Source organism: Populus trichocarpa, chromosome 4 (assembly GCF_000002775.5).
Source record: "Populus trichocarpa isolate Nisqually-1 chromosome 4, P.trichocarpa_v4.1, whole genome shotgun sequence".
Lineage (NCBI taxonomy): Eukaryota > Viridiplantae > Streptophyta > Magnoliopsida > Malpighiales > Salicaceae > Populus > Populus trichocarpa.
In genome coordinates this window covers 20,713,306-20,726,312 of record NC_037288.2, presented here as the reverse complement: position 1 = coordinate 20,726,312, position 13,007 = coordinate 20,713,306, and the positions used below count along the sequence as shown (strand labels likewise).

General features: G+C 35.3%; 2 protein-coding genes across 4 annotated transcripts; one reads left to right on the top strand and one right to left on the bottom strand.

The window, feature by feature from the left end:
- Positions 1 to 365: 365 nt before the first annotated feature.
- LOC18098035 (nicotianamine synthase) lies at positions 366 to 1,647 on the bottom strand. Its single transcript, XM_006384652.3, has one exon. It carries the CDS (start codon positions 1,557 to 1,559, stop codon positions 705 to 707), a length of 855 nt encoding a protein of 284 aa, XP_006384714.1. The 5' UTR covers positions 1,560 to 1,647; the 3' UTR covers positions 366 to 704.
- Positions 1,648 to 3,845: 2,198 nt separating this feature from the next.
- LOC18098034 (serine/threonine-protein kinase TOUSLED) lies at positions 3,846 to 12,647 on the top strand. Of its 3 annotated transcripts, XM_006384651.3 has the most exons (16): positions 3,850 to 4,603; positions 5,584 to 5,673; positions 5,926 to 6,138; positions 7,634 to 7,684; positions 7,855 to 7,962; positions 8,036 to 8,080; positions 8,690 to 8,802; positions 9,288 to 9,354; positions 9,757 to 9,823; positions 10,414 to 10,511; positions 10,609 to 10,788; positions 10,959 to 11,169; positions 11,325 to 11,589; positions 11,775 to 11,829; positions 12,082 to 12,243; positions 12,350 to 12,647. In XM_006384651.3, the coding sequence occupies exons 1-16, from the start codon at positions 4,361 to 4,363 to the stop codon at positions 12,443 to 12,445; spliced, it is 2,064 nt and encodes a 687-aa protein (XP_006384713.1). In that variant the 5' UTR covers positions 3,850 to 4,360; the 3' UTR covers positions 12,446 to 12,647. The 3 variants fall into 3 exon arrangements, 2 of the variants coding, with proteins under 2 accessions (XP_006384712.1, XP_006384713.1); XR_002981518.2 differs by lacking the exon at positions 12,350 to 12,647 and having other exon boundaries at positions 3,846 to 4,603; positions 11,325 to 11,673; positions 12,082 to 12,147; XM_006384650.3 differs by lacking the exon at positions 7,634 to 7,684 and having other exon boundaries at positions 3,849 to 4,603.
- Positions 12,648 to 13,007: the final 360 nt, after the last annotated feature.

Here is a 13,007-nt window from a genome sequence, read left to right as displayed (position 1 = left end):
GAACCGAACCGGCCAGTTTTTTCAAAAATTTAATCGGTTTTTTTTTTCGGTTCGGTTTTTTCAGTTGTTTTTTTTTTCGGTTTTCTCGGTTTAATCGGTTTTCAGGTTTGTTTGCTCACCCCTAGTTTCTTGTTGTGGTAATTACTTCATTTCGGCATCAACATTGAAAAACTTGGAAAGCTGGAGTTTTCAATCCCTTAAAGAGTCTTCTTCAACATTAGTAGAAGATAAATTCATCAGTAACGCTGTGTTCATACAAGAGATTCCAATGCTACTAAAAAGCATTGCATTCGTTTAGATGACTTGACTTTGATAGAATTGGGAAGTAGAACTCTCTGTGTGCACTAACAATAGGATCATATATAGTAAAAAGGAAGAAAAGAAAAGATATCACCCCTCTTTTTTATTATCAGGAATACAACATCTTTAGGTTATTAAAATTTGGTGGTGACGGAATGGCTAGATTTCATATAGGAAAACATAGCAAAAGGGAAAAATCCGAACTGAAAAAAACATGAAAACCAAACACAGAACACCAAGAGGTGCTATTAGATAACATAGCAGCAGGAATAAGAAAACTGGATAAAATAGCAGCTCTCTAGTTAAGATCAGCTGGTGGAGAAGACTGACGCATCCTAGAGAAGATTGGAGCTCCATAATTGCCTCCTGGACCAGTTTTGCAAGAAATGGAAGCTTTTTATGCTTTAAAAGGCAGGCTTGCGGAGGAGAACAACTGAATTGATCACATCATTAGTAGGGTGAAAGATGGAGAGAAGCTCAAAGCCAAGAACATCCTGCTCCTCGACAACAGGATAGAGAAAGGCTCTAGCCCCTTTTGCACTCCTCACCAGCAGAACCCCACCCTCCTTCATGTACTTCCTTATATGGCCTAGAATCTTGACTTTGTCTGCTTTGCTCATGCCAACCAAGGCAGCCAAGAATATGCAATCATATTCACTCAGCTTCTCTTTAACTTCCATTATGTCACCCGTCTCAAACTTCATTCTCTTCTCAAGTTCAACATCAGAAGCAACAATTTGACGAGCGACATCATTAGCAGCCTCATCAATGTCAAAATTATCAAAGTGAGTGAATTTCATATGATGTGTAGCCATTATAAAAGAAGTGAGAGGCATTGGACCTGAACCCACAAAAGCCACCTTCTTTGGCTGCAGCACCACACTTTCATTCAAGATCCTGTATTCAATGTTGGCTAGCTTGACATAGTTCCCGTAGTAGGGAAAAAGGTTAAGGTTGTTCAAAGGTTGATGGATTTTGCTCAAGAACGTTGCGAATTCAAGCTCCAACAGGCCCTCGGCATGGCCACATAAATTGATGAGGCTTTCTCTCATTGCTTGCACTTCTTCAGGCAAGGCAGTAATGTCTATGGATGATGGTAGGATACATAGTTTCACAAGGTTAGAGAAGAGGCTATTAACTTGCTTCGAAGGCCTTAACGAGCTAAGCTTGGATATGCTAGCATGGATTTGCGTTACCCGAGCTATGAGGAGCTCAGTAGAGATTTGGCTCTCGCAGTTGGAGATTTGGAGGGCAGCCATTGATGATGAATAGTTTGCAGTATCTGATTCTGTTGTGCGAACTATTCAAGCTGCTAGCTAGAGTGTGTTGGTCGTGTGGTAAGGCCTTCCTATCGAAGTATTTATAGTAAATGCTGAACAGAATCATGCGCATTATTGAGAAAAATATACAAGTTTCGTACAGTGTAAGACCTTTATTATTTAATGTTATTGATTAGTGTTTCTTATTTGCTGAAATTTCCTACATGATCCGAATTCCTTACGCAGTAGAAGCTTTCTTTAACGTTGATCTATTAATTAGTATTGAAGCATGAAAATTAATGGTGCTAATATGCTGGAAATCTTACATGGTCAACAACAACCGTGCTGCTCCATGCCGTATATGATCTAAATTAGCAATGGATTGCAGCAAAAAACAAGATCCCATGAAGCTTCTTTCCCAATTTTTTCAAATATAAAACAATAGTATGTGGTGGCCACGTGATGCAACCTATATGTGTCAACTAGGGCTTCACTCTTTGAACATTTTGAGCTTCGATGCCTTTCACACTCTGTTTTCTAAGTATATGATATAGTATGCTTTTAAGCAGATACTAAAAGTGATTTATGTTCACACTACGCTCATAATCAACTGGGAGTCAAAGGTCATCAAGGCATGGAACATGCCTTAGGAGTTCAATTTCTTAGGTTTTTTTATTGATTTGTCAATCGTTTGCTTAAAAGATTGTCTCTGTATTTCATCAAAAAAGCTGATATAATTGCAGAATTTAGCCCCCAAGTTTCTCCAACTCCTGGGCTCTAGATTTTGCAGAACCTTATCAACCTGGCTCTGCCATTGAGTGGGGTATTTTAAGTTTTAACTTGTGTGTATCATATCATCAAGAGGGCAGCAACACTTTTATTGAGCCGGGAATGAATTAAAAGCATATAGTAAAAAATTTCAAATTTAATTAGAGGCGCAATTTGTAAGAAGATTACAGGTTTCTCTTATAACAAAACCTACCCAGATCGTGTCAGTCTGTCTACTGTTGGCACAAATCCTATCACAGGACAGAGTTCATGCCTGCCTGATCACCAGCCCACTGCTCACACGCCATGAAACCCTAGTCCAACCCCATGCACCATTCTTTTACACGGTGTATCAAGCAAGCATAGCTCCTACATTATTTTGCCGTCTAAGCTTAGTGTCGAATTAAACTTTTTTACGTTAAAAAAATATTAAGAAGTTGTTAATATTTTTTTTAATAAAAAAAATTCAAAATGTGTAAGAATAGATAGTTCGGTTACTTTGATATATTTAAAAACATGGTTTGACTCAAAATAAATATTTAAAATGAGATTTTTTTAATAAATAATAAGACGATAACATATTAGATCAATTCAGAATAACACGAGTTAACCTGTCAATCATCATACCAAAAAAATGAGATCATCATAACCTCGTAGAAAACAAATCAAAACAAGTTGTGAAATTCAATTTTTAATAAACTCAATGTTAAATGATAGAATTGAAGAAAATCAATTAAAAAAATACCGAGTCAACTCGGGGTTAACTTATCAAACCCACGTCCTGGATCATGAGACTGGAATAACTCAATAAAAAACAAATTATAAAGTTCAATAACCATAACCCGAGTCATAAGATGAGAATAACTTTTTAGAAAACAGACCAAAACAAATTACAAAATTTAATTTCTAATTAATTCATTGTTAAAGGATGAAATTAAAAAAAAAACTAATTAGAAAAAAAAACTTGAATTAACTAAGTTAATTTATTAAACCTATAATACGAGTCAAAAGTTTAGAATAAAACATATAAAAAAAAATTGAAAAAAAAAAATATAAATCTCATTTCTTAATAAATTTAATATTAAAAAATAAAATTAATATATATATATATATATTAAAAAAATAATACCATTTCAATAAATTGTATTACATGACTCCTCCATTAAGATTTTTCTTTTTAAAAAAATTATGTAAGGCCTTGCTTCCCTATAAATTGGCCCGTCTATTTCACCTCTCTTTGACGAATGTTCGAATTCATGAAATAGAACTCTGCTTACCATAGACAAATAGACCTCTGTTTGAGAAATAGAACTTGTGCTTATAGGTACTTCACAGAGAATACCAGTTTAAGTTTTATAAATTTAAGAATTATTTTTATAATTATTAATTTTAAAATTTGTAAAATTAATTGAATTAAAATAAAATTTTTACTGTTGAAAAGAAGAGAGGTCTGAAAGTTTCTAACTTTCTATAGACAATTTTTTTTTTTTATCAAAACAAGAAAGAATAATAGAATAGAGTTAACACCAGTGGGTTTGGCTCCCATCGCATGCCTTGCTATCAAAGCCATTAGGCAGATGAATCTCCTTTCTCCTCTAATGTCCAAAGTCCCAAATCTCTTTTCACTTCTTGACCTAACTTGTTAATCCCCATGACCAAATCAAAACCAACTCGAACCCACATGCCCCTTTGACCCTCCTCCCTTTGCCCTTTGCTTTCTTGTCCAAAAAATACACAAAAGAAACTTTTCTAAAAAACAAGCCAGAACCTCATCATTCGTTCTCCTTTTCCTGTCCTTCTCAGGATATTCCTGTCCTGACTAATTCCCTAACCCCCTCTTTGATTTCTCTCTTTCTTGACTAATCTTCGAAACCCTAAAAAAGAGAAACTGCTTTAGTTCCTTGCATGATCATGTCTTCACTATTTTCTTGTAAAGATCAAGACTTTTCCAGAACCCTTGACTCTCTTCACAAAAAGCTAACATTTTAGGGTTCATTTTCGGATTCCAAACATAACCCATTTTTCTACATACAATGTCTGATGATATGCTAATGCATTTCTCTTCAAACTCTTCAAACCAATCGGACCAGTCTTTGCCTACTAAAATCGCTAAACTTGAAGCTCGTATGGCTGGCAAAGTATCTTCTGTCTGTCCTGCCCCCCATGTTCAGCTCCAGCAGCAACAACAGAAACAGCCCATTTGGTCTTCTGTTTCTCCGGGTCCGAGATTTGGGCCTCCTGAGGAATTGGCAGAGTCTAGTGATTCTGACGATGATGTAAGTTTTCATGTTGTCATTGTGTTTATTTATGAATTTGAAGTGGGTGTTATAGAAATGGTGAAACTTATGATTGTTTTGTTACGTGGAGGATAATTACATTGACCTGTTTGATATATTTGATTTTGTTATGAATCATTTTATGTGCTGTGTAGTCATACTTTGTATTTTCCAGGGCTTAATCACTTCATATTCAATCCACATATGCTTGTACTTTGCCAAACTTTGGTTGAAAGTTGAATTGATTACTTGGTCGTATTCAGTTTGGACTTTGTAAGGAGCCTGTAGATGCAAGTCGAAATTTTTATGTTTGGACTATATGTGTTCCTCATGGAATAATAGTGGGTGATGATTTGTTGGTTTGAGAATGTGGTTTTCAGAATTTTTGAAAAATGTTTTATCATTATGTTTTGGTTTTGAGTTTCTGTTTTATGTGTGGGAGTTAAAGAGGATGCTATGTGTGAGGTTCTGCTTTTTGATGGGCTATATAAAATGGGCAATGGATGGATATTCAAGAGGGAATGTTGCTTCTGTAAACAAGTGGTTACTAAAAGATTCATGTTGGTTTCTAGCATTGCTGAAATATGCGTAGTTAGGATTTTGCTCTAGTGTTGTAATTGATATTATAAGGTTGAGAAATAACACTCGATAAATCAAGTTGTTTCTCAATGGTGAACTTAAATAGAATGTTGAAATTGATGTATGGTGGCATAGATGGACCTCAATATCGAAGTGTGATTGCAACATCTGTTTGCTCTTTAAACACATGAAACTTTGTTGATTTGTTGCAGTTAGATTGCAATGGAGCACATGCAATTTTTTAATCTATGCTCTGTACTTCTGAAGTGATGCTAAATGTGCAATTCTTGTGTATACTTGTGTGGAAGCTTACCTTTTCAATTAAGGAAGCCATTTAAACATTATGCTCAGTTATTTATTTTTCCTGACCTATGACTTTGTCTTTTCCCTCTTTTATGCAGAATGGAGGGGGATTTCTTATACAAGCAAACACTCAGAAGCGCCGGAGATTACAAGAAAATGATAATTCAGCTGTCTTTGAACATCTTGAGGTAGATTGATGTTAGACAATCTACTTTGGTCTGCAGTTGTTCTTCTCGATCATTTTTTTTTTAATTTGTTTGTGTGACCATTTTGAGGCAATAGTTATGATTGACTGGTAAACTAGAAGATGATAACCTTATGTAGATTTTCTAGGCATAGTTTAGGTGTTGCTTAGCCAATTCCTTAACATAAACTCCTCTTTTGACTCTCATTTAGGCAAAATATTTTCACACTAATCTCTGTTTAAAACAATAAAAAAGACACAGACAGTGAATGATGGAAAGCAAAAGATTGGGAAAACTGTAGAGACCAAGGTCAGTACTGATGCAAATAGGAGAAAACAAGGTCGTGGAAGGGGGCATTCTAATTCTAGTAGAGGTCGTGGTGTGAGAGCTAATGATCAGACGAGATCACAGAGTTCTGTTTCAGCAGCCTTGCCTTCAAATGGTCAGCTTGAGAATTCATGTCACAAGGTATATGCTCTTTCTCCAAAAATTCCACTAAATCCTGGTTTCATCTATTTATTGAAATTCAATTTCATTGTAGGTTACATTTCAACATAGCAAAGAAAGGGTTTGCTCCTTTTAGGGGCTCAGTTTATCTCCTCTTAACCTGGCATAGGAGAGAAAAAAATATGTATATATGCCTTAACAGTACAGTGTACTAATATGTGAGAGAGTGAGTTTCCACAACTCCATGGTGTGTGTGTGGAAACTGCAAAGATGTGATTTTATGGGTTGAGTTGCAAATGAACTATGAGCCAATTCTCTTATTGTGCAATACAATGAATTGGTTGTACAATTATTGGTGCATTTATACTTATACTATGCGTCAATATGTGTGCATTACTTTCAGGTCCATTATGTAGTGTTTGAAAAGTATGTCGTTCAGGAGGAAATTTATGGTGTATTAGGGAAAATTGGAATCTAAATCTGGCATAACATTCCTGCAGACAGGCATGCCATGATTTCTTTTATTCAAAATGAGGAGTTTAATTGCATTTTTTTAAGGCTTCTAGATTAGATACTGCAAAATTTATTGAAGAATTAAGTGAGTTGTGATAACCATATTGAAAAGGAATATATTGTACTTTCATACTGTTATACAAAACTGAAGGGAAGATATGCATTTTCATTTCTTCCTTTAACATGATGCCTTAATGGCTCTCTTTCCAACTCAATCACAACTTATTGATCAAATTTTTTGTACATCATCAACCATTTGTAACCTGAAAGGAAATGGACATCATTTAACACAGAAAAAAGCAGATAAGGCATTTGTTCTAATGCAATATTTTCTTTGCTTAACATCTGGGTTGCCAAACTATGCTAGTTGTTTGCGACGGTAGTTGGTTGATGATTGTGAGTGAGAAACAGATGGTGAGCTTCAGTAGCAGGCTCATGCTTTTTTGGGAAAATAAAATATGGTTTTAGTGAGCTTCTCCAATTACATTTTAGTTCAAAACCTTATTTTGCAATGACTTTCTTATGTTTTATTAAATAGACTAATCTAAATATACTCATATTTCTTTTTCCTTAAAACAAACACATCCTCCTATTTAATAATTCTTACTGTTCATTTAATGTTTATTATCATAACCATGAGGTGAGATTGCAGTGACTTGTAATTGATATCATGAAAATAGTTATGAATCTTATTTTTTGTCATGCTTGAATTGAATCTGATTTGGAGGCCATTTATCGCTGCTCTCGTGAATCTTTAGGTGGCAAGTTTCCTTATGGAATTCATTGTTGTTTATTGCATTGATAATTTTTTTTGTAGTTGACCATAAGAAACTACAATTTGTGGCCTAGACCCATTACTTTGACTGCAAAGGCCACTAAAAGACCGCAACTAGAAATGTTTTGTCATACATACTGAACCCTTACTCTGCAGCTTAATGTTGAGAACTGCAGGAATGCAATCTATATAAATCTATTTAGAATGACATACATATTCATTACACAGGATAGCACGGCCAAAGAGCACTTCCAAAATGGTGATTGCACATCTTTAGAGGTATCAGTTCAGTGATTTGGTGTTAAATTGTTCAGATTTGTAGAATTCCTGCAATTTGTTAGATTTTATTGTTGCTGTTGTTTTTGCCGTTGCAATTTGTGGAATGCTTTCCTCAAGGCACAACTTGTTTTGACACTGCATTTCTAATCCTTCTTTTCAACTGGATTTAGGAGGAGCTCACATCTTTACATGCTAAAGTGGCTGCACTAGAGGATGATCTACGTAAATCTTGTCAAGAGGCCTCCAATAATCATGATCTCTGCCACCAGTTAGAAAAGGTATAGTTTTGCCATTACTTTATGGATTTTGGTTATTCACTATGGCTAATGATCTTTTATTATATCTGCACAGGAATTGAAGGAACTTAAAGATCTTGAACAACAAATGAAGCCAAAGGTATGCTTTTGGAGGGACTTTGGTTTTTTGTCCATTTTTTTCTCGCATTCTCAGTAAGTAGTATATGGTAATAAAATACCCAAATGTTTCAAGTTTTGTTGCATGCTATGATGCCATATGATACTTAGCAAATGGGTTAAGTTGTTTGTGTCTCTTATTTTGCACCCTTACTAAAGAATTGGATATTCTAAAGTGGGAAATGTAATGTTGATGAGGAGATTAAATATGGCTGCCCAATAAGGAATGTATCAATGGTGCAGGAAGATTCTAGAGATGATGAAACTTGGAAATAACCAAACATTTAACATTGTTTTAGCCGGAAGGCAATGACATTTAAGGCACGTGTTGTTGCAAGTCATTGGTGAAGAGTTTTGGGCTTGTTAATTTACTTGATTTAAAATTGTTAGTTAATACCTTTTGCATATGGCTTCAGGTGGAATCTTGATCCTGACGTTTTTATTTTTTCACTAGGCATTTAACCTGCATGCTTAATTTTCTCTTCATTGTGTAACCAGCAATAGGCGGGTTATCCACACATTCAGTAGTTTAATAAGTTTTTCATTAGCAGATTTGTGACCATATCTAATGCTCATTTACTCCTTGATGCAGAGGACCAAAATCATATCGGATCTATTGATATCTGTTTCCAAAGCAGAGAGACAAGAAGCAAGGATGAAAGTTCGCCAAGATTCTTTAAGACTTGGCAGCGTGGGTGTTATCAGGTATACTCACATCTTCTTAAGCTTGTCCTGAATGTGCTTGAATGATCTCTCTTGGAGTTATCTAATAGAATTATCTCTTGTGAGTGATAAAAGTAGTGAAAAAAGATATTGATGAAAAAGGACCACCGAATTAGACAATCTGGGACCATGATCTCTTGAACCGTGTATGATCCCAGTGTGCAAGTTTTGGATTGTATAACATGCATGATCCGTTGAAGAAATAGGCTCTAAAGTGATTAAGTAATTACATTTTTTGACACTAGGTCAGTACAATCTACTTTGTGGAAAAACAAATTCTATAATGCAACTTAGGAGAAAAGCTACTTCAAAGTAAAATCTAGAATACCAACAAGTTTTGATTCTATAACATTGCAGGTTGCTCACATCCTTCAGTTAATTTGTTGGTTTCTCTTTTAACAGCAGAAAATTTTCCTTGAATTTTTTTTTGTTCATATGGGAGTGCTTATTTTCTTTGTCCATTTCAGAGCTGGAACTATCATATCCGAGACGTGGGAGGATGGGCAAATGCTGAAAGATCTAAATATCCATCTTGTATGTTGTAGTCATCTCTCTCTCTCCAGTTAATTTGCCTTATTACAAGCTCAATTTTTCTTCATTATGAGTTACTTTTGACAATTTTCCTTTCTTTTTCTAATTTGCAATGTTTCCAAACTTCGAAAATGGTTTTGTAATTTAGCTTTTTAGTATTTTGCTTTACTAGTAGTTTGCTGCTTTCTAATTTCACTCAGTTGATTGGCCATGATTCCACTAGACTCATTATCCCAAGCTGGTTCTTCATCTTTAATCCCGCATCCATGTTCTGTTGAAATTCATTTCCTATTAAGGGTTCTTTTCAGTCTTTAGTTTTCATTAACAATAAATCCAGTTTTATGGAATTTGTTTACAAGCTCCTATATAGGTGGTCGTAATGTTCTTTCATGATTTAATTTTCAGAGACAGTTATTAGAAACCAAGGAGGCTGTTGAGCGGCAGCGGAAATCATTGAAGAAGCGACAATCTGGTAAAACATATTTCTTGTAATATTTGGCAGTAACTTCTTTCTACTCTTTGTGCATGTTCTTGGCACGTTTCAAACTATGGTTCAGGCATTTATATACCAAGAAAGGATCTTTGGTGATCTTCAGTCACAAGGCATTGGTGCTGTCTATACTCTAAATTATTGGCATATGTCTCTGGCTATGAGAAACTATCTGAAGCTTTTGTGGCCTTCCAAGTTACTGCCATATTTATGATCTGCTTTCTGGTTGGCCTCTTGCTTGCTGTCATGCATGCCTATATGCTGATGGGTGTATGGTAATATATTGCCCCAAAAGTTTCTGTATATTCGTTGCTAACTCGGGTGGGTGACTTTTTGGAAGAAAATGGCTTATTATCGTTTATTATTGCCACCCGTTGCACTAGAGGTGATAGATTGATGTTGCACTGATGTGTCCTGGCCTCAAACCCCAGCAAAATAATATTACTTATCACTGTAAAATGAGTAAATAAAAAGAAAAGAATTATTCCTCATGCTTTTACGATGTCTATCTTCTACCTGTGATTTATTAAGATACTTTCTGAGTATTAACATTAGTTGTTGTTGCTATGAAGACAAAGGTGATGGTACAGATGCAGAATCAGGAGCACAAGAAGAAGATTTTCTCATCCAGGATGAGATTTTTAAATCTCGTCTAGTGAGCATCAAGCGTGTAAGTCATTCTGTTATCTCCATGTTGCCTTTTGCAAAAGTTGCAAGTGCTCCTTTATACATGCATCCCTTGTTATTGAGTTGTTGATTCTCTATAGGAGGAAGAGACAATTTTGCGTGAGAGAGACCGCTATGAACTGGAAAAGGGACGGCTTATACGTGAATTGAAAAGGATACGAGATGAGAATGGTTCACGTTTTAATAATTTTCAGATTTTAAATCACCGATACGCCCTTTTAAACCTTCTTGGGAAAGGAGGATTTAGTGAGGTTTACAAGGTCAGAACTTACAGCAAGTAGTTTCATTTGATGATAGAAACATTAACCTCTGCTTGTTTGATGAAATTCATATTTACCATGACAAGAGTATAGATTATTCTGTTGCCAATATTGGCAATTGTAAAAAGCACATCCTTTTGCAGTGATTTGAAGTGAGAAATTTCCGGCAGGCTTATGATTTGGTGGAGCATAGATATGTTGCATGTAAGCTACATGGTCTGAATGTTCAATGGAGTGAGGATAAGAAGCAAAGTTACATACGGCATGCACTGCGAGAGTACAATATTCACAAGACCTTGGTGCATAATCACATTGTTCGGCTTTGGGACATTTTTGAAATTGACCAGAATACATTCTGCACAATCTTAGAGTACTGTAGTGGTATGACATTAAACTCCTTGACAACTATCAATCTGTTTATTGATGTACAGTAGAGTGAAGACCCAATCTATTAGGGCATCCAAACATTTGGATTATGGAATTTGCCTCCAACACTCAGGTTTTTTTCTTTTCATGTACCCATTTTCTACTCTCAGGTAAAGATCTTGATGCTGTTCTTAAAGCTACACCTGTATTACCTGAAAGAGAAGCTAGGATCATTATTGTCCAGATATTTCAAGGCCTTGTATACTTGAATAAGAGAGCACAGAAGATTATCCATTATGATCTGAAGCCTGGGAATGTTCTTTTTGATGAATTTGGTATCGCAAAAGTTACTGATTTTGGTCTTAGCAAGATAGTGGAGGAAGATGTTGGATCCCAGGGAATGGAACTTACATCTCAGGGAGCTGGAACTTATTGGCAAGTAACACTGAAGTTTGTCATCTGTGATTTTGGATGTTGTAAATGTTTGATCTTTTGCTTCAAGAAATAAATGCACTTGCAGTAATTTCCTAGACAATTAGTTCCTACTCTCTTGATAAATCTTCTCTAGTTTAGCTATATGGGCAAAATTCTGATTCCGTTTTCTTCTTTTGTAATTTTAGGTATTTGCCACCAGAATGCTTTGAGCTCAGCAAGACCCCTTTAATATCATCAAAGGTATATTTTCTCCCTATCAAGGACATTTAGTCACAGCCATAGCCAAGAGAATAAAATGCATTTACTGAAATGAGAGTGTCCCCTGTTTTTTGGGATTCATGGTTCTCTGACTCGTTGCTTACCTGCTGTTCAGTGATTGAGTCTATTTAGACCTCCATGAGAATTCCAAAGAGTTAGTTATAACCGAATATAATTGACTGTTTAAGCTTCATCTATTTAACCTTCATCAAAATGCCCTTTCTTGGGATGCAGGTTGATGTCTGGTCAGCTGGAGTTCTGTTTTACCAAATGCTCTTTGGTAGACGCCCTTTTGGGCATGACCAAACTCAAGAACGAATACTACGCGAAGATACAATTATCAAAGCTCGCAGGGTTGAATTCCCTACAAAGCCTACTATCTCAAATGAGGCGAAGGTGAGTTTGATTTGAATCTGGCAGTTTTCACTGCATATTTTCTTAGGTCTTATTCTCACAGCAACAGTGGATGATGATTTTTGTACGTCCATCTGATGGATTACAGGATTTGATTCGTCAATGTTTGACCTATAACCAAGCAGAGAGACCAGATGTTTTGACCATTGCTCAAGATCCATATCTTACATACTTGAAGAAGTAAGAGTGTACAAAGTCAAGGATTAAAGATTTAGAGAGAGCAGGGCTGGCGGTGGAGAGTTTTCTTTGGCCAAGCAGGAAAGAAGGTTATTGCAGTACCAACTTGGAGTTTTGTATAGGTTGTAAAGGTTTGTAATTTTCCCATTCTTTCTCAATGTAATTCAATTGAAATGTATCCAGATATTTTTTTTCATGGTTTTTTTTTTTTAATTTGTTTTGTCAACACATAAAAATCATTAAAAAACATTAATTCAATACTTTTTCATGTGAAAAAATAGTTTGAAAACATGTTTCGCGTTAAGCTTTATATCAGCACTTAATCACTACTATTAATTTTGTGAATTATATAGCACTGACCAAAGGGAGAACAAATTGAATAAAAAAAAAACTCAAAACTTGGATAAAACAATATGCACTAATTCTCACATATTAAGCTAAGAATACTGGTAATTTAGTGATTCCAACAATTAAATCTTACATATGAAAATAGAAGAGCTTAAAATTGATGCATATTAACAAAAAATAAGTTGAAAACATTATGGATTGGAGTAGTGATGTTTTTTAAA

Excerpts from the sequence above, each read along its gene's own strand:
- LOC18098035 (XM_006384652.3), bottom strand. The coding sequence starts at position 1,559 with ATGGCTGCCCTCCAAATCTCCAACTGCGAGAGCCAAATCTCTACTGAG.
- LOC18098034 (XM_006384651.3), top strand. The coding sequence starts at position 4,361 with ATGTCTGATGATATGCTAATGCATTTCTCTTCAAACTCTTCAAACCAA. Across the intron at positions 10,512-10,608 it reads GTCTAGTGAGCATCAAGCGT|GAGGAAGAGACAATTTTGCG; the intron begins GTAAGTCATTCT and ends GATTCTCTATAG. Across the intron at positions 10,789-10,958 it reads GATTTAGTGAGGTTTACAAG|GCTTATGATTTGGTGGAGCA; the intron begins GTCAGAACTTAC and ends AATTTCCGGCAG.